Below are 26,641 nucleotides of genomic sequence, written 5' to 3'. Positions count from 1 at the left end.
GGACACAATGTCTTGCCAAGAGCACGAACAGATACAGAACAGAAGGTTTTTGCATGAAGATGAATAACTGATGACAGACTACAAGCTTTAAATGTGTGAAAAGATGAGATTTTTTATGCTTTATTTGGTATGATTATTGTGAACTGAGTGTGTGGCAGATTATGAACAGTTAAGTATTACAAATATATTGAAAAGTATTTTGTCTTACTGTTCAAGTTTATGGTGATGATGAAGTTCTGATTATGCAAGCAATATGACATTTTTGTTGTTGTTGATGATGATGATGATGATGATTATCATGATATGTTGAGACAATTAAGAATAAAGGAAAGACAAACTTGAAATTTATGGAATTGTTATTAATATGTAAGATTTGTGGAAGAACAGACTTAAGTGAAAACACGATCCCTGGAATAGATGAGATTCTGTCCAAATTACCGATATCATGGGAGAGCTAGCCATGATTCAACTAGTCCATCTGGTGCGTAAGATATAGAAGCCAGGTGAAATAACCTCAGACTCACAGAATAATGTAATAATTCCAAGTCCAAAGAAAGCAAGTGCAGACAGGTGTGAATAACATAGAAATATTGTTTTAATGACACATGGTTGCAAAATATTAACACAAACTATTCACCTATGAATGACAAAACTAGACAAGCCAACATTAAGGATCAGTTTGGGTACTGGAAAAATATTGCAACACACAAGGCATTACTGATTCTGCTACTTACCTTTGAAGATCAGCTAAGGAAAAGCAAAACTACAGTTACAGCTTTTATAGATTTAAAGAAAGCTTTTCACAAGTCAACTGGAATACATGCTTTGAAATTCTGAAAGTAGTAGGGGTAAAATACAGGGAGCAAAATGTTAGATACACCTTGTATAAAAACCACACAGCAGTCTTAAGAGCTGAGGGATATGAAAAGGGAAGCAGTGGCCGAGAAGGGAGTGAGACAGGCTTGTAGTCTATCCACAGTGTTACTCAATCTGTATACTGAGGAAGCTGTAAAGGGAAACAAAGAAAAATTTGGAGAAGGAGTTAAAGTTTAGGGAGACCAAATAAAACTTTGAACCTTACTGATGATATTCTAATTCTGTGAGAGGCTGCAAAGGACTTTGAAGAACAGCTGATCAGAATGGACGGTGTCTTGACAGGAGGATATAAGGTGAACGTTAACAAAAGTAAAGCAAATGTAAAGGAGTGTATTCAAATTAAATGGGGCAATATTGAGGGAATTAGGCTAGGAAATGATGTGCTAAAAGTAGTAGGTGCATTCTGCTATTTGTTCAGCAAAATAGCTAATGATGCCTGAAGTACAGATGATATAAAATGTAGACTCGCAGTGGCATGAAACATCTAAAATAGATTTAAGTATTAAGATGTCTTTTCTGAAGGCATTTGTCTGGAGTGCAGTCATGTATGAAAGGGAAATGTAGACGATAAAAAGTTCAGACAAGAAGAGAACAGATGGTTTTTGAACTGTGGTGCTACAGACAGAAGAATTCTGAAGATTAGATGGGTAAATAATGTGACTAGTGATGATGTATAGAACAGAACTAGAGAGAAAACAAGGATAGGTTAATAGGGCAAATTCTGAGACATCAAGGTCACCGATTTAGTACCACAGGTCAGTGTAGAGGGTGACCATGAGATGGATACAGTAACCAGCATGTAGGTTGCACTAGTTGTTCAGAGGTGAAGACTGCTTGCACACAATACAGTAACATGTAGTGCTGCATAAAATCAGTCAGTGGACTAAAAACCACAAAAACAATAGTACTGATGAAAGTAAGTAAAAGCTGTGAGGAAATTTACATAGCCAATCCTAGAGCAAGAAACTAATGTAGGAGTACTAATGCCATCTATAAATAATTTATGTGGGTGGTTACACTGCACTCATAAGTAATTCAAGCTAATGAAATTTGTCAAGGAAATTAATACATCTTACACTGAAACTGGAGCAAAAACTAAATCAAGATGGAATGAATGATGGGAGTTAAGTGAAACATGATAATTTTTAATAATATCAGTTTAAAATTCAAGTACACTTTTAACCACTTCCTCTTACTTGTAGTCAACATGTTACAAAATATTTCCAAAGAAATCACACAGAAGCAATTTGTGAGGTTCACTGTATTAAAGCCTAATACTGCAAGTGGTAGAACCTGAGAAAGCTGAATTAATCACATCCAGATTTGAACACTACATTTAATTTAGCCTTCAATGCTTGTGAATACAGCCTAGGAATGCAACTACTTAGTGGAGAAAGAGAATGAAGAACACAAAATAAAAATTATCAACTACAGATGCAGAATCCCAATAAACAAAAAGCAGACGTATGTGGTGACAGGAAAAAGGAGTGTTGGCAGCAGTGTTACCTAACATAGGTCTAGTCTATCTGGGTTGACGGAAATCAATTTTAGCATCTTACCACAGTGTCCTACAATTTCTATTGATACACAATTTGAGTCATGGACAGTACCATTTCAGGAATTGGGTTATGAGTTAAAATTCATAGCATGTAAACGAAACCTAATAATTCATGAGCTGCAACACTTAATAAGAAGTTTAGAGAACCAAAAATGAGACCAACAACTAATAAAAATAAATCTATGTCTGTGCACAATTAAGAAAATTATTGGCAGTGAAGTAACTGAAAGAATTGTGAAGATTTATTTCATTATCATTTGGACTTTCAAGTGCATCAAAAGCAATCATAGAAGGCAATTTATGAGTAAGGTACATACAGAACCCATGCTGAATCACAATTGGGAAATACTATTAATTCCATGCTACTGACTTTCCTCCAACTATGCAGGGTAGGTTATGAAAGAATTAAACAATTTGTGCTAGGCATATTGCTACATCAGACACAAGTGTGTTGAGTCAACTGTTGTATACATTTGAAGATGTCATTAACATCATTTCATGTTGAATCTATAGGGCACACCCTAGTATGGTTGGTTGGTTGTTTGGGGAAGCAGACCAGACAGCGAGGTCATCGGTCTCATCGAATTAGGGAAGGATGGGGAAGGAAGTCGGTCGTGCCCTTTCAGAGGAACCATCCCGGCATTTGCCTGGAGTGATTTAGGGAAATCACGGAAAACCTAAATCAGGGTGGCCGGACGCGGTATTGAACCATCGTCCTCCCGAATGCGAGTCCAGTGTCTAACCACTGCGCCACCTCGCTACACCCTAGTATAGACATCACTCAAGAGAGAGGCAGATACCTTGATCAGAAGAATTCTGATGAATTTTCCAGCTGGGAGAGAAACATGGAAGGCCTAGATAGAAAAAATGGAACATCCACTCATAGAAATAGCTAGTTCCTAGAAAGCACAGTATGACAAACTTATGCACTGCGTGCTGTATAAGGAAGAAGGCCTTATAGTGGTCATAAACCACAGATAATCAGCAGCAGCAAACTACAAAATAAAGACATTCCTTCTTGTTTTCAAGGGTCTATGTAGGATAATTGAAACAAAACACCCAGATACAATGGAACTGAAAAATGTTAAGAATGGAAGGAAACAGATGAGAACACAAAAATATTGCATAGGAGATGAGTCAACACAGGGAAAGCATGAAGATCACAACAAAGACAGGATATCACTACTTCTATACTTTGCATTTCTTTTAGTACCAAAAATCCTTGTTCTTAATTTCTAAAATTAAAAGATCCACAACTACATTTGCTCTTCCATGAGCAAAAGAAAAATCGTCGATATTATTGAACAAAGTATGTTCTTGTTACTTCGACTGTCTTGTACATGTGGCAATTTCTGTAAATCCAATATTTTAGTATGAAATATGAACAGTTATGTAAACTCTAATCAGTTATTATTCTCTACTTTTTGTATAAATGAGGGACATTCAAAACGACTGTAATCTCTACGAATGGGTAGGCGTAACTGTGAAAGAAAGTATGTGACTGGCTCAAACAGTGTCATTTCTTGGAATACATAGGCCAAAGGAGAGAAAAACAGCAATTTGTTTTCAAACAGTTCATTTTTAACTAGGACTTCATATTCAGATCTACAAGGAGAACGCAATTTATTACTCATTTGTGAGTTTGAGGATTTTCAGATATTCTATAGAAGATTATTTTAAACATTTTACTAGGGAGTTCTAAGGGTACTGGTACAACTTGCATGAAGTTACAGTTGAACTGAACCCTTACTCAACTCAGCTCAACTTTTGCAGCAGAATGCACTTGCATGCCAGAATTCTAGTAGCACTTATAGGTTCATTTTTTTGTAAACACACAGTTCTGATTTATTGGGACAGGGAGGGACAGGGAAAGCCGCCATCTGAATCTAGTGTTGATAGTGAGAGAGGTAAAAAAGATGGGCCTAGAGTGGGGGGTTATGCAAAAGATGAAGAAATCATACTTCTCTAAAATAGATTACCATGGTTAAGAATAATTTTAAAGCAATTATTGTTTTGCAATTGAAATCATACTAACCACAAAATACAGCAACAGTTAATTGCACTTTTTAGTGAGTGAACTAGGTGGAAGGGAATTCATTTGCTATTTTTTGTAAAACAGCAAACACTATTATCAATGCAGATCATTTCATTTCAGAGCACCCATTAATTTAGATCATTTACCACTGGAGAAACTCAACTATTAAGCATACTAAGGGGGCCACATATAAATATCAAGAACACAACTGGACAAAATGCAGGAGATATCAATTTCCTTCTATTACAACAGACCTTTTTTGGTATCTGATCTCAAATTTTGAGAGCCAAATTTTAGTCAAACATTCATTAAAATAAAATGTGGTACTACAAAATCAACAGTGAAGTGAAAGTTAAAATGTAGGAATTCCATCTTCAAATGCCTTTCTGAAGAAAAATTCAGCAATGTTATTATTATACAAGTACGAGGTATTATAGAAGGGCAAACCTACATTTATAGCATTTGTAGACTTAGAGATAGCTTTTGACAATGTTGACTGGAATACTCCCTTTCATAATTTAAAGGTGGCATGAGTAAAATACAAGGAGAGAAAGGCTATGTATTATTTGTACAGAAACCAGATGGCAGTTACGAGAGTCAAGGAGCATGAAAGGGAAGCAGTGGTTAAGAAGGGAGTGAGACAGTGTTGTAGCCTATCTCCAGTGTAATTAAACCTGTATATTGAGCAAACAGTTAAAGGAAACAAAAGAAAAATTTTGATTAGGAATTAAAACTCATGGAGAAGAAATAAAAACTTGTAGGTCTGCCGATGACATTGTAATTCTGTCAGACACAGCAAAGTATTTAGAAGAGCAGTTGACTGGAATGGACAGTGTTTTGAAAGGAGGATATGAGATTAACATCAACAAAAGTAAAATGAGGCTAATGGAATGTAGTCGAAATAAATTAGGTGATGAGGGAATTAGATCAGGAAATGAGACACTTAAAATAGTTAATGAGTTTTTCTATTTTGGAAGCAAAATTACTGATGATGGTCAAAGAAGAGAGGATATAAAATGTAACTGGCAATAGCAAGAAAAGCGGTTCTCAACAATAGCCATATTTGGGAGTGAAACATGGACAATAAACAGCTTAGACAAGAAGAGAATAGAAGCTTTTGAAATGCAGTGCTACAGAGGAATGCTGAAGATTGGATGGGTAGATCACGTAACTAATGAGGTGGTACTGAATAGAATTGGGGAGAAGAGAATTTGTGGTACAACCTGACTACAAAAAGGGTTCGGTTAGTAGGACACATTCTGAGGCATCATGGGATTACCAATTTAGTACCAGAGGAAAGTGTGGGGGTAAAAATCATAGAGGGAGAGCAAGAGATGAATAGAGCAAGCAGATTCAGAATGATGAAGGATGCAGTAATCACTGAGATGAAGATACTTGCACAGGACAGAGTAGCATGGAGATTTGCATCAAACCAGTCTTTGGACTGACGACCACAACATGTTATATCTGTTGAAAATAAACTGAAATTGCCAAAATAAGACCCAGTGTCTGTCAAACTGTCATCAGATCTACAAAAAATTTACAAGTGAATTAGTCATTTTCTTCAGCTTAATTTATGACAGGTCCCTTGAACAAATAATCATATCTAGAGGCTAGAAGAGAGAATAGATAACATCTATCTATGAAAGACAGCACAACTCATCCTCAACATAATAGCCCAATGACATCCACTTTCATTTCCAATGGCATTCTAGAACATATTCATAAAAAATATTTGCAGGAAGGACCTGTGTGGCAAACAAGACTTTGAAGAGTGAGAGTAAGAACAAGCATACCATGTGACCTGAGGCCACTGGAACTAAATTGTGCTTCAGCTGATTCTGAACTGCAATAAATCTCCAAATACTGACAAGCAATATTGTTGATAAGTTCTATGTTAAGGGTGCATTTGATCATAACTCATGCCCCTCAAATTGTGATTAAAATAACACTAGTGTGGTACTGGATGGAGCTGCTGACATTTGTCTTGATCATGATTGCATGTTTGGACTTTGCTCATTGACTGAACAAACACATAAGAGAAAACGTGATGTGTTGCAGACATATAGCAACTAGGGCTTAAAAACGTTGTAGAATGTAAAGAGACAAACACTAGTATGATCAGAAAGTGAAGCAACAGAATGTTAAAACAACAAAATTCGACAAAGTATTCCTGTTCTGGAGAAATACTCTCACGAAAACTACATTATTGTGAAAAAGTTAGGAGTGACGATTCAAGTAACAGTCTGGTTTGTAATATTATCAGAAAAGGATGGATTTATGGAGTTAAAGGGACCAAACTACAAAGTCATTAGTCCATTAATCCTTTCTGTGTCAAGCCAGGAATAGTCCCAAGAGAGAAAGAACACAAAAGACAAATCCCAAAGGACTCAATTGCATCTGTTAATCAAAAAAACCAAGAAAGAGAAGCAAGCAGAAGTGAGGGAAGGGATGAACGTGTGAGAGTTCCCCCTCTCCAGAAAGCAGCTGGTGGCCCCTGGGACATATGTGACTGGAGAGACACTCTCTGCACCCAACTGGTGCTTCCAGACCCTCCATTACCACATGAAAACTAGCTACAAGGACAAGATAAAATCTCAGGCAAGAAATCAATAATGACAAGTCTGTCAGCCATCAGTAGATGTAAAAGAATAACAAGAATTTAAAAGGTGGGAAGGGGTGGAGCCAGGATGGACCATCGAGTGAGGGCAGCTATGGCACTATGTTTCCGAGCAAGTGATGGGGCACTTTTCTAATCTCTCATGCAGCTGACAAGGCTAATGTGCTCTATGTTGTAGGGAAGAGTGAAAACCAGTTTCACAGGTAAAGCATAAAACCAAATCAGCCACTCTGGCATCAACAATGCTATTTTTGAGTTTTATGTTTATTTTTTCTTGGTAAATGTAAGTTGAGTCTACCTCTTGTTGCATAGTCATGGGCAGAGCTGTTTGTGCAGTAATTACCAATGTTATTTTTGATGTGTATAACTGACTGGTAAATGTATTCACATGGAGCAGTTAAAATCCCCAGTGTTTTGAACGGATCTTTACAATGAGCTCGACTAGTATTTTTGGTTATTATTCTTATGGCTCTTTTCTGGAGTTTGAAAACTGTGTTCATGTTTTGTGCATTTGTTCCCCAAAAAAGAATGCCGTAGCTAAGACCTGAGTGTACATATGAATAATATGTAACTAAAAGACACTGCATGTTACACACTGATGATAGGATTCTAAGGGCATAACATGCTGATGACATTCTGTTTGCAAGTACCTTTGTGTGTTCATACCACTTCAACTGAGAATCAATATACATTCCTAGAAATTTTGCATTCATTACACAGTCTATAGAGGTGCCATCTACATTTAATTTAACACTGACATGTTTCCTCGTCAAACTGAAAGTCATGGCATTGGTTTTCTTTATATTCAGTATCACTTTATTGCTTATTGACCAATCATAAACTTCCTTGAGAGTTTTATTTGCTTTCTCAGCAAGGAGTTCTCTTGTTTTCTCAGTGACTATAATATTGCTGTCATCAGCGAAGAGAATTTTTCCACCATGAGTAGCACTAGTGGGAAAGTCATTGATATATCTTGGTCCTAATATGCTACCTTGTGCAACCCCTATATTAATGTATTTTGGTTCTGATAAGTGTTTAATAAATGTTTGAAACTATTTGAAGTATGTGTTATCTCTACTGTTTGTACCCTATCTGCTAGGTATGATCGAAACCAGTCCTTAGCTACCCTCTCGTATTCCTAATGCTTCTTATTTGTTTAATAGAATCTTGTGGTCAACTGTATCAAAGGCCTTAGAAAGATCCAAAAATATGCCTGTGACACACTCGTCTTTATCAAGAGCACCTAGTACAACTTTCGTGAATTCTACTATGGTTCACTCCGTATTTTTGCCACTTCAGAAACCAAAATGTGATTCGCTTAAAAGATTGTATTTATTCAGGTAATTCATTAACCTGTCTTTCATAATTGCTTCTATTATTTTTGAGAATGCTGTCAGCAGGGAAATGGGCTGGTAATTTTCTACGTCTTCTGCATTACCTTTCTTAAGCAAAGGTACAACTCTTGCCTGTTTTAACTGCTCTGGAAATGTCCCTGATGTGAAGGATTCATTTATTATATTTGTTAAGGGGCCTTGTATAATCCCTATACATTGTTTCAGTACACACATTGGTACTTCATCTAAGCCTACTGACTTTTTATTTTTTAGTTTTTGAACAGTTTTATTGACTTCATTCTCTGTGGTTGGAAGTAACATCATTGTATTTGGTGCAACAGGTGTTATATTTGTTTTGGGTAATTTTTGCTGTAACTTCTCTGCAATACTTGAGAAATGCTCATTTGCTAAGTGTTGTGGATCATTTGTTACCTTATCAATCTCCCTTAGCAGTATGTTATTCTGCAATTGTTTGCCTCTCCCCGTTTCCTTTTTTATAACATCCCAGACTGCTTTGCTTCTATTCTCTGCATTATATATTTTTTGTCATTGACTTTTTTGGAGCAATCAGCACCTTCCTACAGATCTTTTTGTATCTGTTATGAAAATTTACGAATTCTGGATCATTGCAACTCTTTTTCATGGAGCAGAGGTGATTAAGGGCTTGGGAGGACTTCCTAATACCTGCTGTTATCCATCTGTTTTTGTGAGACGTTGATACAGACAAGCATACTTTTGGAAATGCTTTTTCAAAGTTCAATTTAAACAATTCGGAGAATTTAGAGAATTTCGCATTCACATTGGTTTCGTTATACACTTTATCCCAGCTTTGTTTTTCTAGTTCTTTTGAAAAAAATCTTATTTTGATTTCTGATAGATGTCATTTGTAGGCTTGTAATATAGGGCATGACTCAATGCCTGATTTTAGTGTTTTTATTTGACAGTTATGGTCTGATAGTCCGAGATCTTTTACAGCTACATCACATTTTTCCCGGTCCATATTTGTGGCCACATGGTCAATTATGATGCAGTCATTGTAGTAACCCTTGTTGCACTATTGACCAATAGAGACATGCCACAACTTTGAAGGATGTTTATGAAGGTGCTGCTGGATTCATTTAAGATATTAGTGCTGCTGTCAACACAGAATTGTGTTGACCTTTGTACTTGAGATTTTATCTAGAACTTCTATTAATTTATTGAAAAAAGTATCCACACTACTGCTGGGAGATCTACACACACAAAATGATTAATTCCCTAGTGATATCAAGTCCTGTTAATTCAAGAGCTGATATTTGAAAGTGTTTGTCTTCATTTACTGTACTGAAGTCATGTCTTGATTTGAACTGTGTCCCTTTTCTGATATAAATGCGTGATCCTCCACCCCTTGAAGTAATTCTGCAGTAAGAGTTTGCCCTTCATACAATGATAATACTACATGTCTGATTTCTGTGTCTCTACACCAGTGATCAGTAATATAAACTACTGTGCAGTTCACAGATTGGAGCTCAACTTCTAATCATTTTATTTTATTCTTTCATGATTGCATGTTTTGATGGAGGATTGTTAAGTCTGTGAAATGCCCCATGTTAACCTTTCCAAAGGTTTGTTTTTCTTTGTGACATCTGGTATGTGTGATATTTGAAGTGTTAAAATCTGCCTTGTGAGTGACTGTTTCAGTATTTTTTTTAAACTGCTGGAGATACTCTTTAGGCAGGGAAACCTGTTGTCTAGATTTATCCTAAAAAAGACCTACTTTTCCTACCTATGACAACAGGTATTTGACCATGTGTGGCCCGAGATCCACCCCCTATACTTTCATGAATCAACTGTACCAATCTTCCTTTCACAGTCCTGTTTACGTGTAGGCCATGCTTAGTGAAACCCCATTTGTTGATAGTCCCGACAGGCACTAGAAAAACATGAGCAAAGTTCACTGTCCTCAGAGCCATCCCTAACTCCACATTGGTTCGCCTCACATCTACATCAAGGTGTGGTCGATCATGACACTGCAACAGCTCAACACAGTGTACGTTGGTGCCATGTGTCAGGGAAGCTATCTTGTCCTATGTCATATGCCCCATCCTTGTCCAAACTGTTTCCCACGCAACCCAATATCACTACATGGTCCTCGTTTGTAAAGTCCATACATAAAGACCCTAGGTCCTCTATCACATGACTTATCCCTACATTTGGCTTGAAGATACTGGTGGCCTGGTACGCTGCCTCTAAACTTTCCTGTAACAGAGAGCCTACACCTCGCCCATGGCTACTACCTAGCAGCAGCACTTCCTTCTTCCTAACACTTTGTACATTCCTAGGCTTCTTGGCCTCAGTTGAAGTGTGCTGCACATTTCCTGGTCCTCGTGCTACCTGAGGCTCTTCTCCACTTACCTCTCACAATGGTAGATACTTATTTTTGGCGTTGATGATAAAACGGTTAGATCGCATCTTCTTTCTTCCTATCCTCCTAACAGCTGCTAGTTCCCAACCAACCTCTTCTCACTTATCTCCCTTGATCCTTATCAGTTCCTTCCTTGCTTCCTCCTAATGTGCCCTAAGGGCACAGATTTTCCTTTCCTGCTCCCCAATCAAAATGTTCCTACTGCATACTCTGCAGTTCCAGGAGAGAGCCTCTTCTGTTCTCCCAATCCCCACTGCACCTCCCCCCCCCCCCCCCCCAGTGAAAATATTTCCTACAAGATTGCAGCAAATCCCTCTACTCACTACCCTATAACACTTACCACATCTCTCACGCATGATGAGTTTCAAAAGAGTAATTAAGTTTAAAGAATGTTTTAAATTTGTCAAGGATGCAAGATTGTCTGAGTGTAAACAAAAAACAACACAAAGGTCTTATGTGCGGTGGTTGTTTTTTTTATACCTATTTACAGATTCAATGACAGAAGAATGAATTTGTAATTACTTTACTTTCAGAGAATTACGTTATCAGACGTGTTTGTTCAGGTTTTTAAGCATTTATAATTTGGAAAATTTTGACCTAGATAGCGTCTATATAACTAGTAAACAATACGAAATGTGTTAGTTAAAAACAATTTAGAAACATTTAATTACACTTTTGTTGCAACAATAGAAGCTGATGAGACTAGTAGCTATCTTTTTTAAATAATTTTGCACTATCAAGAAAACTTGAATAGAATGTTTTGCGTTTGTCACACAAAATTTCGGGTTATGTTGCGATTATCAGGGCTTCAGCTAAAGAACAAGTTTTTTCAAGAACAATCTCTGCTGGGAAACTAATATTCAGATGTGTGACTAGAACAGACACTACAGCAAGTATACAGAACAAAGAAAATCTAAATTTCACACGATTTCCTCTTAAATAAGTTCTTTTAGTGGATGAAGAAAACACCTGTGATCTCACTCGGTAGCCATCTTGGACCATGCATGCAATTCTATTTTGCAACTTTTGTGTTGTATATGAAGGACATGGATATCTCTTAATAGTGCATTCACCTCCAAATCAATAGGCAGCTACTACAACTTTATATCATTTGTGTGAATGACTCAAGTGAATTACACTACTGGCCATTAAAACTGCTACACCAAGGTGACGTGCTACAGACACGACATTTAATCGACAGGAAGAAGATGCTGTGATATGCAAATGATTAGCTTTTCAGAGCATTCACACAAGGTTGGCGCCGTTGGTGACACCTACAACGTGCTGACATGTGGAAAAAGTTTCCAACCAATTTCTCATACACAAACAGCAGTTGACTGGTGTTGCCTGGTGAAATGTTGTTGTGATGCCTCGTTTAAGGAGGAGAAATGCGTACCATCATGTTTCCGGCTTTGATAAAGATCTGACTGTAGCCTATCGCGATTGCAGTTTAACGTATCGCGACATTGCTGCTCGCGTTGCTCGAGATCCAATGACTGTTAGCAGAATATGGAATCGGAGGGTTCAGGAGGGTAATACGGAATGCCATGCTGGATTCCAATGGCCTCGTATAACTAGCAGTCGAGATGACAGGCATCTTATCCACATGGCTGGAACGGATCGTGCAGCCATGTCTCGACCCCTGAGTCAACAGATGGAGACATTTGCAAGACAACAACCATCTGCATGAACAGTTCGACAATGTTTGCAGCTCGGAGACCATGGCTGTGGTTACCATTGACACTGCATCACAGACAGGAGCACCTATGATGGTGTACTCAATGACGAACCTGGGTGCACGAATGGCAAAACATCATTTTTTCAGATGAATCCAGGTTCTGTTTACAGCATTATGATGGTCGCATCCACATTTGGCATCATCGCGGTGAACGCACAATGAAAGCGTGTATTCGTCATCGCCATACTGGCGTATCACCCGGCATGATGGTACAGGGTGCCATTGGTTACACATCTCGGTCACCTCTTGTTCACAGTGACAGCACTTTGAACAGTGGACATTACATTTCAGATGTGTTACGACCCGTGGCTCTACCCTTCATTCGATCCCTGCGAAACCCTACATTTCAGCAGGATAATGCATGACCGCATGTTGCAGGTCCTGTACGGGCCTTTCTGGATACATAAAATGTTCAACTGCTGCCCTGGCCAGCACATTCTCCACATCACTCACCACCTGAATACGTCTGGTCAATGATGCCCGAGCAACTGGCTCATCACAATACGCCAGTCACTACTCTTGATGAACTGTGGTATCGTACCTGTACATGCCATCCAAGCTCAATGCCCGGGCATATCAAGGTTGTTATTACGACCAGAGGTGGTTGTTCTGGGTACCGATTTCTCAGGATCTATGCACCCAAATCGCATGAAAATGTAATCACATGTCAGTTCTAGTATAATATATTTGTCCAATGAATACCCGTTTATCATCTGCATTTCTTCTTGGTGTAGCAATTTTAATGGCCAGTAGTGTAAATCTTACTCTGAAACTTCTGTACGAACTGTTAATTTTTTAAAATTATGTTATTCACTGACTAAAAGTTTGCCAATTAGTTACAAGGAAAGATTTGGTTACTGCATTCTACAAAAATTTTGCTTAACATTTCAAAGAAGAAAAACAGAAGCAATCAAAATGTCATACAATTGATTTCATCTGTGTTCCATGCTAAAAAGAATCCCAATCTCATTCATCAGAAAACTAATGATGCAGATTTCACATTTTGTAATGTCATTAATTTTGTTTTACTGCCGACTTACCTAAGAAGCAAATGGCACAGAACTATTGATATTCTCCCCTGGTGCACATAAAGAGTCAAAACCACACTTACATGTATTATGCAGCCTACTGCCTTACAAGATTTCTCGCCATCAATAGAGCAACAAAGTAAGCAAGTAATCAGTATGTTGCATGTAGTTCCCCAATGAGATTATAAGAACCATAACTTCTAAAAAATAATTCAATGAATAATAAAAACGTTACCGTGGACTGTCTCGTGCACATCTTTTTGAAGCTGCCTCCTGAAATATTTCATCACACTATTAGGGAATGAATTAAAAAAGGTAAAGCAGTAGAAAATACCAACAACTAACTACTACTATTCAGGCAAAACTGATACTTCTGGTATATTCCCTATTGATAATATATAAAAAAAATACTTATAGTGTATGGTAAAAAGACAACAGCAGATGCAGAGAATATTTCTAATGAGTACTTCATTACAGATACATGCAAAAAAGTCAATGAGTGAGAAAAAGTAAATGACTCAGTGCATCCACAGAGGCAAATGAGTTCTCACTGTGTATGAGACACTTGTACATTCAGATATGCTTGGAGATGAATTTCATCTATGTGTCAATAATATGCTCCATTAAGTTTAAGCATCACCCATGACAATTTAAGGAGGAGTACACATACATGATTAACTCACTGAACAAGTACCACATTCAAATCACCATCGATTTACACAGATTTACATGTCACAAACACAATACAATGATGTGTACTCTCATTCAAATGAGAATTCAGAAACCCATAATTATGGCCAACATATTGGAATAATTTTCAGTTTGAACACAATGGTGTTGACACTCCTGACCACAGCCTTGAGCACTTTAATACATGTTTCACATGGAAAGACACTTTCTTACTTCACACATTTAGCAAAGACATGCAGCAATGTGAAACCAGGGAAGGACGACACAGATATTTTTCTAAGCTAGTAGTTTTCCAGAATGCAGCAAATCTGAAGCATTATTTTAATTTTTTGTGGCTTGTTACATGTTTACACTCACTGTTTCTATGCTATACCCACGGGCAATACATATTCTAATGTATATATTTATCCTGAGTAAGCAGGAAACATTACACACAACAAGGGATCATCAAATGAATGAGGTATTTTACAAGCATTGGTGACAAAATAAAATAGTGAAATGTAGGGAAAATATACAGTTCAACAGATGCAGAAAATCTTCAGCAAACAGATGCAGAAAATCTTCAGCAAACACTAAGAAGCTCCAGTAGAAATTTTAATTCTGTAGTTTCCAGGTGACACTAGAGACCTCAGAGCATAATAAATGGTTGGTTTATATAAAGATGTAGCTAATTCAAAGGTCCTAACTCACAACAAAAACAACAACAACAACCACCACCACCACCACCACCACCACCACCACCACCACCACCACCACCCATTCAACTTCTACTGCCAAATCAAAGCCTCACCTAGATTTTTCCATGCATTGTAGCATTCAGGTGTATGCATACATTTTATTCCTGAAAAGTTTACAATATTATATACCCACCTTCCATTCTTTTCTTTTCTTTTGACTGCAGCAAATAACTTTCTTAATCCATCTACCTTCATCAACACACATTTCACCCCCTGAAGTGGAAAAATGCCTTTGTACTAATGTTTGTCACTCTCTTCTCTGTTTCACTTGCAAATGGACCAAGACAAAAACAAATCTCTATATATTTCCTTACAAGCGATAACTTCTTTAACTTTCTGTTCGCTGTCTTCACTCAAGTTGTATGCTGGTGTCTGTAGAGTCATTCTGCAGTCTAGTGCAAAGGCTAATTCTCTACACTTTGTCAACAGTGTTTCATGAAAAGTGTGTCTTCTCCCCTTCAAGGATTCCTATTTGAGTCAACATAATATTTCCATTACGATTGTGCATTGAAAGAACCTACTGGCATTAGATCTAGCTGCACACTTCTTAAGTGCTGCGATGCAATCCTTTGATCCAACCTAGTGGGGATCCAAAACATTCTAGCAGTACTTAGTTCTGGGTAACACAAGTGATCTGTGTGCAGACTCCTATAAGGATGAGCAACACTTACCTAGAATAAATCAAAGTTGACCATTTGCCTTCCCTACAACCTACTTTATGTGCCCATTCCATTTCATACTGCTCTGTAATATTAAGCTTACATATTTAATTTACATAACTGTGTCAACCAGTACACTATTATTACAGCATTTGAATGTTATATGGCTGCTTTTCTTACACATTTGTGTTCTCTAACTTCTTTCAACATTTGGAGCATGCTGAGAGTCATCACACCAAAATGAAATGGTAGCATGGTTGTGTGATCCATGTGATCCTTCTGCCTGAGTGATTTTACAAGGAGCATTAAATACTTAATGCAACAAGTTTTTTCTCAGCCAATTTCAATAGAAAATCTGCAAAATTTGTTGTGGGACATTGTGAAATATTCCTCCTTCAGCCTCTTTCGTTTCATGAAGTTCTGATAGATGGCAGCACTATATGTAACCTTCAAAATGGCGTCTGTAATGGAAGTGGATTAAGAGCTGTCATTGAGGCACTTTTTGCAGGAAACCAGAGCATCGTGAACATTCATTGGTGCTTGCAGAATGTCTACAGAGACCTGGCGGTGAAGAGAGACATGTCAAGTCATTGGGTGAGGCAACTAGAGAAGCTTGCAAAACTTCATAGAATTATTCTACCTCATCCACCCTACAACTCAGTTCCCACAGCTTCTGACTTCCATCTATTTGACTCAGTGAAGGATGCACTCTGTCAAATGCAGTAAGTGGGCGATGGGGAGATTACTGTTGCAACAAGCTGTTAGCACTGTCAACCAGTGGAGTGGTATCATGCAGGCATACAGGCCCTTCCAGTGTGGTGATGCAAGGCCGTCCCATTGAACAGAGGTTACATTGAAAAATAGGATTTTGTAGCCAAAAGAGTGTGGAATAATATGGTCTACTGGAATCATGAATAAAACCAATCTGCTTTAAGAAAAACAGTGTTGCATTACCTATTGAACACCTGTCTTATAAATGTAAAGTTTAAAACTTCAGCTTTCCTTTTGCTATTTTCTTTTGCTCTGCCAGTCTGGTTTAGAAATGATTGATTAGAAGGCTCCAGCTCGCTTAGCAATTTTATGTAGGTCCTGAATTTTCTACAATTCTTGGCACCTCTTTCTCTTGTCGTATCTCAAGGTCAATGCCATTACATTTAGAATATCTATTATTAAACCTTAAAGCCCAATTGACACTGTAGATTACATAACACCAAAATATTCTGCATACATTACGAACGACCCATCAGTGGAACAGAATACTAAAGTCAATGAGGGAAGATTCAACATGGAAAGGGCAGTGATATTGTCTGCTAAAATGATGAGTAACCTGTTATCAACATGTTCTTGTTATCATGGTAGATTTTTGTGCTTGGGTGTGTATTTAATTTTTATTTTGATGTTAGCTTAATTTTTGTGGGATACTGTGAAGGTTGCATTAACTTTAGGTTTTACAATACATGGGTGAAGTAACACCCTACACAGGGAATAAATAAGAACATAAATAGTCATTCGGTAAAACTTTGACTTAATAAAATTGCTTCAATAGTTAAAATATTACATTGAAGGATAAAAAATGTTTGTCCTTGTTACCAAGCAATTAGCAAGAAAACGAAAGCCAAGAACAAAGCAAAAGGGCAATATGAATAATCTTTGAAGTATTATTGCTCTTGCTGTTGTTATATATTCTGGAGCAAAGAGATATTGACATTTAGGAAAGCTTCTATGACACTTTAGCTATTCCTCCAGGTTTCCAGCAGTAAGTAGAAATGCTCTTATTATTTTCGTCAAGCATACCAATTGTGAGACATGCTCCAGCAATTAATTTCAACTACCACCTCTTGTCCCTTCATGTTAAAACTATATTGCAAATTTTGATAAATATGAAGGGCCCTCTAATAGAAAATTAAACATTTAGTCTTTGTAGTGCCACATGAGATGTAGTTGATGTTTCATTTACTGTGAACATACCTCTACTGTGAGTTGTCTCATAATGTGACATTCTATTAAACCCCACTGTGAAATGACATTTAGACAGAAAATGGATCGTGACCATTGACCTTCATGAAAAACTCAAGATTAATATTTATTCACTGACCTAATGTCAGTCAGCAGGTACCATCATCAGATTTTTACCTAGGAACATGAAACATTAGAAAGTCTGTACCATTTCGTTAAAAGGAATCCACTTCACAATAGTTTATTAAATATCACTGACTCTGAATTTTGTCACATTACACTTCATCTGGTGTTACTGCCAGAACACTATTATTTTGAGTGGGGTGTCTGAACCACTTTAAAATTTAAAGAAATCTTGGAATGTTTGTAGAACTACCTCTGTGTTGTTAGTTACATCCTGTATATCATTCCAACTGACTGCAAGTTGTGTGTATTCATTACAAGTTTCTGTTTTGAGTTCTTCATAGATCTATTGGTTTGAATTATTAAATTAGTCATAATTTCACTGCATTTTCTTATACACTGTCCAGTCATATTGTGACCGCCAGTTAAAAGCCTGAATAATTAGCTTTTGATTGTGGAGTTCTATGAGACATGCAGGAAGAAGGTCAATGAGTTTCTGTGAGGTACTGAGAGGGATTTGGAGCCATGTCAACTCCAATGCCATGGCCAGGTGCACTAGGTTTCTAGGTTGAGTATCCGACGAGTGAACAGCCTGGTCCAGTTGGTACAACTGATTCTCAATCAGGATTAAATCCAGGGGGGGGGGGGGGGAGGGGTGGTTTGGTAAACTCGTATTGCCGCTCTTTGAACAATGAATGTATACTGTGAGCCATGCGACATGTTGCATTGTCTTGTTGGTACATGCCTTCATGCCAAAAAAAAAAAAAAACTGCACTAACAACAGCTGCATACTTGTGTTGATCCACTGCACCTTTCAGGATGATGAGAACCCAGGGGATGCCATGAAAACATTCCCCAGACTGTAACGCTCCAATTGTTGCAGGGTGTTTACTTTCTGATATTTTGTTGCTGTACATGCCAATGGCCATCCGTCCAACAGAGAACAAAATGTGATTCATCTGATAAGGGCATCTATCGCCACTCAGTGAACATCAGCTCTGGTACTAGTGTGGGAAATTCCAGCCTTCATTGCTGATGATAGCTGTCAACACAGCTGCTTGAATCAGACACCTGCTGTGGAGGCCCATACACAGAAACATTTGGTGAATTGTCATTGAGGACACAATATTGGTAGTCCCTCGGTTCACCACAGTACACAATTTCTTAACAGTTGCAAGTCTACTGGCTCATTCACATGTCTGCAGACATCGTTCACTCCTGTCATCTATAGCCCATGGTGCATCACAGTTGGCACAGCATTGGTTTTGGGTAGCATCATGTAGCCATGCACTGCATACTTTAGCAATGGTGGTGTGTGAACAGTTTCCAAACATAGCAATTTCAGAAATGCTTCAACCCTTGGCCTGAAAGCCAATGATCATGCCCTTTTGTATGTCAGATAAATCACTCTGTTTTTGCATTACAATGACTGGAGTTTCTTCCGTGTCCTCCCAAAATATTTTATACACTCTGCACTGCTTGTGCAATCATCTGCCATCTGTGAGTGGTTAGTGCTGATATTGAAGGCAGGTGATAATCACATTGATGTGACTGGGCTGTGTAATACATTCTCAAAGAAATTTACAAATGTTTTTATTTCTGTCATGGTCCTATTACACTTGAAACTTTCATCTTCTTTTTCTTCAATATCTGCTTCTGTTTGAGTAAGTACCATTGTTACATAACTGCATCTTTCATCAGTCTGTTTAAGCTTCATTTCATATTTTGGGAGCTACATCACTCTTGCTGCATAAATTATTAAAATGTCAAGTTGTAACTTCCTGTCTGGAGCCTGCCTATTTCCAGCTTTGTAAACATTTTGAGATGTAAAACTCATGTACAGGTAGATACATCAAACACTGAAGATCCAGTGACTGTCAGCTACATTTGGCAACACTATCTTACATGAAGATTAGCAAATGATTTCTATCTTTTATTAGTTTTATTTCTGTAATGAATGATGAGGAAATCAAATGGAATGAGGAAGAAGAGAGAGAGGTTCCCCAAGATGACTATGTTTGGTAAATCAAGTCAGTCATAATAGGAAATAAGATATCATTCCATTCCTGCAACAAAAATATGTTACTGAAGAAAAATTCAATACAAAGAACAAAGTATTGAAAAACTAACTGATACACCTAACAGTCCCATTGTGAACTTCCAGTGCATGCATATTTGTCAAGGGTTACCTTAAGTGCCACAGGGAAATCATCAATTTTTAGAGAGGATAGTCATATATGTGACTGACTAGCCAGAGAAATGGCCAGATACTAACACTGACGTGCAGATTGTTCCAAACTATAAAAAATAAATGCAACAAAGGATTTGTAGATTTCTGAGATCAATAAAATATGGCAAAAATGGAGACTATGACTTAATGCCTCAATTTGTTAAATGGTGACAATTTGACAAAAAATACATTGATATGGATCTTTAAGAGATATCACTAAATAAATTAATTCCAACAAATGTATCCCATCTGGACTACTAGGAGGCATACAACTTAAGTGTTTGAAGGGACTGAATCATGTATTGTACACTGACTGCTAGTTCCCCTCACATTCATCCATAGTTTCCCCACAGTAATACGAGTCTCTTCCTTTCAAGCATCCTGATACCATGGAGGAAGGTTGTATACTGCACTGCAATATTTCCCATAAAGCCCTTTGCTACTGGATCTATTTCACAAGCTGAATTCTCCAGCCTGGGTAATATATTCACACACACACACACACACACACACACACACACACACACACACACACACTCTTTTTCCTAAAGTTACAATACGCGTTCTATTAATCACGCTACCTTTGCATCAACTGCAGCTACTGTGTTGTTCATAAGGAATTGGGAAACGACAAAAATGCAGAAAAACTCTTCACAACATAAGTACAGTTTAGCAGGTAGCTCATTATGCAAAGCATTTCATTAACATCTTAGGAAAATTAGCCAAACTTAGTAACTTAATACCAGTGTTTGAGTTTTCACCATAAAAAATATGTGGTGCTATATTCATGGCACTACATCTCATAAAATGAAATGATGTTTAACATATTATAAGTCTGAGAAGCTGTCCCTAAAAGCTTATTTTTTTTACCTTTGTAAAACTTTACTGTGCAGAAATACTGCTGCTAGCTATCTTAATAATGGACAGTATATCAAAAGTAGAGTGGAATCTATTCTGTTCTCACTGTATGTGGAAGAAAATATTTCTTAATTTTCGAACACACTGGTTATCACAAACTTCTCCGAGATCCTCAGTGAAGCTAAACTCAGAAAAGCTAAAGTGAACCAAATGACTCATATATTCCCATTTTTGATTTATAGGTTATCAGTATGACAGATTTCCTCTGATGTAAATCAACATTGTTGTCAACCATTTTTATTAAAAACATCAAAGAACACATTATATAACACACACAAAATGTTGTCATCTGAATTACTGGAAACATTTGTTACAAAGTGAAGCATGATTACACTCTCCTAGAGACCCAAATGCAGAGGAAGAGCACGGTTCAACATCAAAGTACTACCACTGCAGTAACTATTGCGTCTCATCAACACTGCAGTAGCAGTGGAAGTTGTGTCCCAGTCATTAGTGTTAGTGATATGACCTGGCATCCTTGTATGCAGATGCCACCAGTGAAGTGTAACTGTAGTAGTCCCACAGTTTATATTTTCTTTGCATAATGTGAGTTAATGGTTATCAGAATTAACTGAGTTATTGAAGTGCTCAAGTCAGCAGAAAGTTCTTTCCACAATAGAATGTCAGTACGATTTTTCAATATACAATTTTTTGCTGTTGAATGTTTACTTCCATTCCACAAGCAGTGGTAAAGAAACTGCATTAGATGAAGTGTTTCTTATTGAAATAATACTAGCCTACATACGAAACATAGAGAAAATATCCAAAAAAGTATTACGTCATGGACCCAGAGTTTCACCTTATTGGGACTGGATTTGTTTTCCTAAGTTTATAAACATAATTATTTTGCAGTAGCTTAAAAGTGAACTGCCCTTTGTGTGCTGTACATTAATCATCTTTTTTGGGTGCACAAAAAATTAATATGCAGCATGGTAAAGGCATTTTTCTTTTAAACTACTGCAGGTTATATACAGCTGCTGCCAAGATAGCCATCATAATAAACTTATCATAGATTTCTTTTATGTAGAGGAATGAGAGTGGTGTTTAGTTAACTATTACTCTTTCTCTTTTCCACTAGATTCTAATAACTTAATGTATTATTTTCCTCCATTTTCTAATCTTCTTGCTAAATACAACAGTAAGTGAAGATTTTCGTTTATTTTCCAAACATGGGCGCTACTTTACCGTGTACATTCCAAGAGCTTCTTACTGATGCATAATATAGTACTATTAATATTCTACCAAAGTAAGCTCTACCAAGATTGTAAAAGCATCCTAGTTCCATTGTTCTGGGATTAAAGAAGTGGAGGGAAACTAAAGCCACTTCTGTCATCAACCTACACAGGGTTTTCATAAGCTACAGGATTTTCACAGATTTTTAAATTTTAAAACATACAGATGTATGTGTACATCTGAGACAGCACCAGCAATAGTCTCCTAAAGTAAATCTTGCTATACTGTATTCCATCTCTTTCCTATGGAATATTCAATACACATTTACTGTGGAACCCATTATTGTGCTAACAAGCAAATGGGTAGTTCTGAATCCTTGTATCTGAAATATACAACTTTCTCAGCAATAATTTCCTTCGCTTTGATACATTCAATGCGAACTCAAACAAAAATTACAAATTTAACTGATATTTTACAAATGTTTACACAGTTATTTATTCACAATCATAACAAAATGGTTATGTCATAGCTCATGAAGACTTTTTGGGTCTTTATCAGTTGTGTTTGCATGCACAACACATGAATATTTGTACTTCCATGGTTTCAAATTATCCTATATTGTTGCTGTCAATACATGTGTCCTCAATACAAATTTATTCACTATGTAAAGAATTAAGTGGTAGCACAGAGCAAAAAAATAAGATTATACCTTTAATTTATGTAGATAACTGTAATATGTAGCTTACCTCATCATCTGTTACACTCAGTGGGTCACATACATCAAGAGAATCATTTGCAGAGGTTAAGACCTGCATAAATTGAAAAGCATTAATGGCAAAATGAAAATATAATGAATTAAGAACCCAGTATCATAAGCTATGTTTGTAAATACTACACAGAGAAATAGACAATTTCACTGTTACATTACTTCTGTCTCATATTGTCGTTATAGACAGAAAGTCGAAGCTGTAATACAAACAAAACTTGAAGGTGCATCTCAACTATTGCAGAGACAAAGTTACCAACAGAACCACACATTGCTGTTGTCTAGCCAAGTGTTTCACAGTAACCCTAAGTACTCTTTAATGCAGACACAGGGCATCCCCATGCACTCTTATTTAAATCATCGCCACCTGGACTGCATGAGTCTCTTTGTGAAACTAGTGTGGCCAACAATCAGGGCATACATTAAAACAAAAAGAGTGCTTTAATTCAAATATATTTACATAAGCATCGCAATATAAACCCTTCCATTGTGTGCTACTTTTTCAAGCTGTTCTGGGTGGACTGTTTCCATTGTCATTTCACTTGAATTGTTTACAAATGAATCACTGTCATCAGAAAAATGATTGTCACTCTTGTGTTCACTTGGACATTCCTCTAAATGTTCCACTGTCTCTTCCTCAGAAAGAACTGTGTGAGAAGAGCTAGCCATTTTGCACCAGCTAACTTGAACATAATAATTGCAACCTTTCTCTCAACACAACTGCTACAGTTAAAGCTAATACAGGGTTCACTACATAGAAGTCCTATGCATCTCAGGATGTCTAGTACAGTGAGATTTGAGACAGAAGCTTTGAAAAATTGTGTCAAATGAGACTCAACAATGGAGTAGAAAACAAAACTCGCAATGTTGAGCACCACTTGCCACAGGAGTGGAAAGGGTTCAATAACATTAGTCTCAATAACACACATGGTTTAAATAATGGAACATAAGCCACTTCATAATATGTTCCATAAAAACACGGGAGAACTGCCGGATATCAGTAACTTCCTGCCACGATATTTCGGCGCAGAGTCTTCTGGCCACCTTGAGGTGAATGCCACTGTAGTAGTACTGGCGAGTATGCATTGAGCTCCGCTATTTAAAGCCTTCTGAGGCGACACTGCGCATGCGCTGCTCAGCGTGCGCGTTCATAACGGCTCCGTGAGCTGCGCATCGCGCCCTCTACTGTGAAAGCCTGGTGTATCGGTGTCAGGTCGATTTCCATCTTTATGCAGATAACTACGTCGACTACGAAGTTTCTCTATAACAGGATTCCAAGCAGAGTTCAGCTGATAACCGCTATCTCGATTGATGAGAGTCTCGTTGTCAGACAATCTTATTTCCACAGATTCATTGATAATCGAGCTCCAAAAGTTTGATGTATGGGCCAAAATTTTTGTGCCGTCGTAATTCATGGAATGGTCTGTGGAAATACAATGTTCGGCAATTGCGGACTTGGTGGGTTGGAGAAGGCGAGTATACCGTTGGTGTTCCACAATGCGTTCCCGCACAGTTCGTGTTGTTTGCCCTATATATGATTTGAGCATTCATACGGAATTTTGTAAACACCTGGTTTACGCAGGCCCAGGTCGTCTTTAACGGATCCCACTAGTGATGAAATTTTGGACTCTCACTTGATACTTTCTCAATATTCTGCCTATCTGTGAAGAAATATTCCCAATAAATGGTAGATAAACAGTCGACCTGAAGGCCTCTTCCTCTTCCTTGTTCGTAGGTCTTCATCACTCTGTTCACTTGCCTAGGTGAAAAGCCATTGTTCAAAAATACTTTTTGCAGGTGTTCCAGTTCCGTTTGAAGACTGTCAGCGTCAGAGATAGTATGGGCATGGTGGATCAAGGTTTTGTGAACGCCCATTGTTTGTGCGGGATGGTGGCAACTAGTAGCTTGTAGATACAGGTCTGTATGAGTGGGTTTTCTGTACACCGAGTGACCAAGTGTGCCGTCACTCTTCCGTCGCACCAAGACGTCTAAAAATGGCAGACAACCATCTCTCTCTATCTCCATGGTAAACTTTATGTTTCCATGTATGGAGTTCATGTGACGTAAAAATTCTTGGAGACAGTCCAGACCATGAGGCCACACTGTAAAAGTGTCGTCAACGTACCGCCAAAATACTGTCGGTTTAAAAGTGGCAGAGTCAAGTGCTCTCTCCTCAAAATCCTCCATAAAAAGATTGGCCACCAGGGCAGACAAAGGACTCCCCATGGCGACACCATCAGATTGTTCGTAAAATTCGTTGTTAAATATAAAATCTGTAGAGGAGAGAGTGTGCTCAAACAACGCTGTAATGTCTGCACCAAACATATTGCCAATGAGGTGTAGTGAGTCCACCAGAGGCACCTTTGTGAACTGTGAAACCACATCAAAACTGACCAACAAATCACTACTTTGCAGTTGTAGTGACTGAAGTCGACTGATAAAATCACTAGAATTCTTTATGTGATGTGCACACTTGCCTATCATTGGTTTGAGCAAAGATGCCAAGAATTTTGCTAGGTCGTAGGTGGCTGCTCCAATGTTACTCACAATTGGATGTAATAGCACATTTTCCTTGTGGATCTTAGGCAGTTCATATAGCCTAGGTGGAACTGAACTGTTTGGTTTCAGTCTCTTGATGACCTCCTTCGGTAGAGAACTATTTGATAAAAGTTCTGCTGTTTTTCGCACTACTCGGCTCGTGGGATCCTTATCGATTTTGTGATACGTTGAATCACATAATAAAACACTGATCTTATTAATATAGTCATCCCTTGGTATGAGGACAGTAGCGTTTCCTTTGTCAGATTTTAAGACTACTGTATCCACATCTGCTCGTAAGTTACGGAGGGCTATCCTCTCCATGGGCGAGATGTTATTCTTCATTGGTGCACCCTTGGTCAATACATGGCAAGGCTCTCGACGAACTTCCTCCGCTTCATCTGTATCAAGACGGCGTACTGCTTCTTCGATGGCACTGATGAAATCCACTAGTGGTGGTGAAACAGGTGTGGGAGCAAAATTCAGTCCTTTTGCTAGCACAGACACACTCACGTCATCTAAAGTTTTCTCTGTCAAATTAACAACAGATCGTCGAGTTGCAACTTCCTGCTGCATCTGTTTAGAAAGCCTGTCAATCTTGGCAGTTTGCCTCGTCACAGCTTTATCATGGCTCCAGTTTGCTTTAGCCCATGTCATGCCATCCACCCAGTCCATGACAGAGAAGATAGTCTTGCTGCCAATTCCAAATGTATGTGGAACATGTCCTTCGATACAGAATCCAATTCACACCGAGTAAAACGAATCCTTTCTCTCACTAAAGCCATGCTTGTTTTACGTTTGATGTTATTTGCAGCAGTGGTATTTATGAAATGCACAATTTTGGCAAACGTTGGAATAATGCCCTTGTCTCTGCACCTTAATAAGAATATCAATGAGCTCAGCAGCCTCGCTCTTCTTTCACGTAACTTGTCGAATCTTCGAATACATTCCATCACTTCCTCCCCGTAGAGTTGCTTGATGTGATGTTTAAAGCTTTCCTGGCGTACTGATTGTTCAATAAAAAGATTGTCTGACAACGAGACTCTCATCAATCGAGATAGCGGTTATCAGCTCAACTCTGCTTTGAATCCTGTTGTAGAGAAACTTCGTAGTCGACGTAGTTATCTGCATAAAGATGGAAAACGACCTGACACCGATGCGCCAGGCTTTCACAGTGGAGGGCGTGAGGCGCAGCTCACGGAGCCGTTATGAACGCGCACGCTGAGCAGCGCATGCGCAGTGTCACCTCTGAAGGCTT

The 26,641-nt window shown here is 38.0% G+C and overlaps 1 protein-coding gene across 3 annotated transcripts in view; it reads right to left on the bottom strand.

Moving 5' to 3' along the window:
• The window catches only part of LOC126213067 (zinc finger protein 99-like), a 205,315-nt gene that overhangs the window by 47,498 nt on the left and 131,176 nt on the right, over positions 1–26,641 (bottom strand). For all 3 annotated transcript variants that reach the window (XM_049940648.1, XM_049940650.1, XM_049940649.1), the window contains exons 6-7: positions 22,826–22,888; positions 13,829–13,866 (exon numbers count right to left, since the gene is read on the bottom strand). In XM_049940648.1, the coding sequence (XP_049796605.1) occupies positions 13,829–13,866; positions 22,826–22,888 (101 nt within the window). The remainder of the gene's footprint in view (positions 1–13,828; positions 13,867–22,825; positions 22,889–26,641) is intronic.

Source organism: Schistocerca nitens, chromosome 11 (assembly GCF_023898315.1).
Source record: "Schistocerca nitens isolate TAMUIC-IGC-003100 chromosome 11, iqSchNite1.1, whole genome shotgun sequence".
In the NCBI taxonomy this organism is placed as follows: Eukaryota; Metazoa; Arthropoda; class Insecta; order Orthoptera; family Acrididae; genus Schistocerca; species Schistocerca nitens.
The sequence above is the reverse complement of the archived record's forward strand: the minus strand, read 5'-3'. Positions and strand labels throughout refer to the sequence as shown.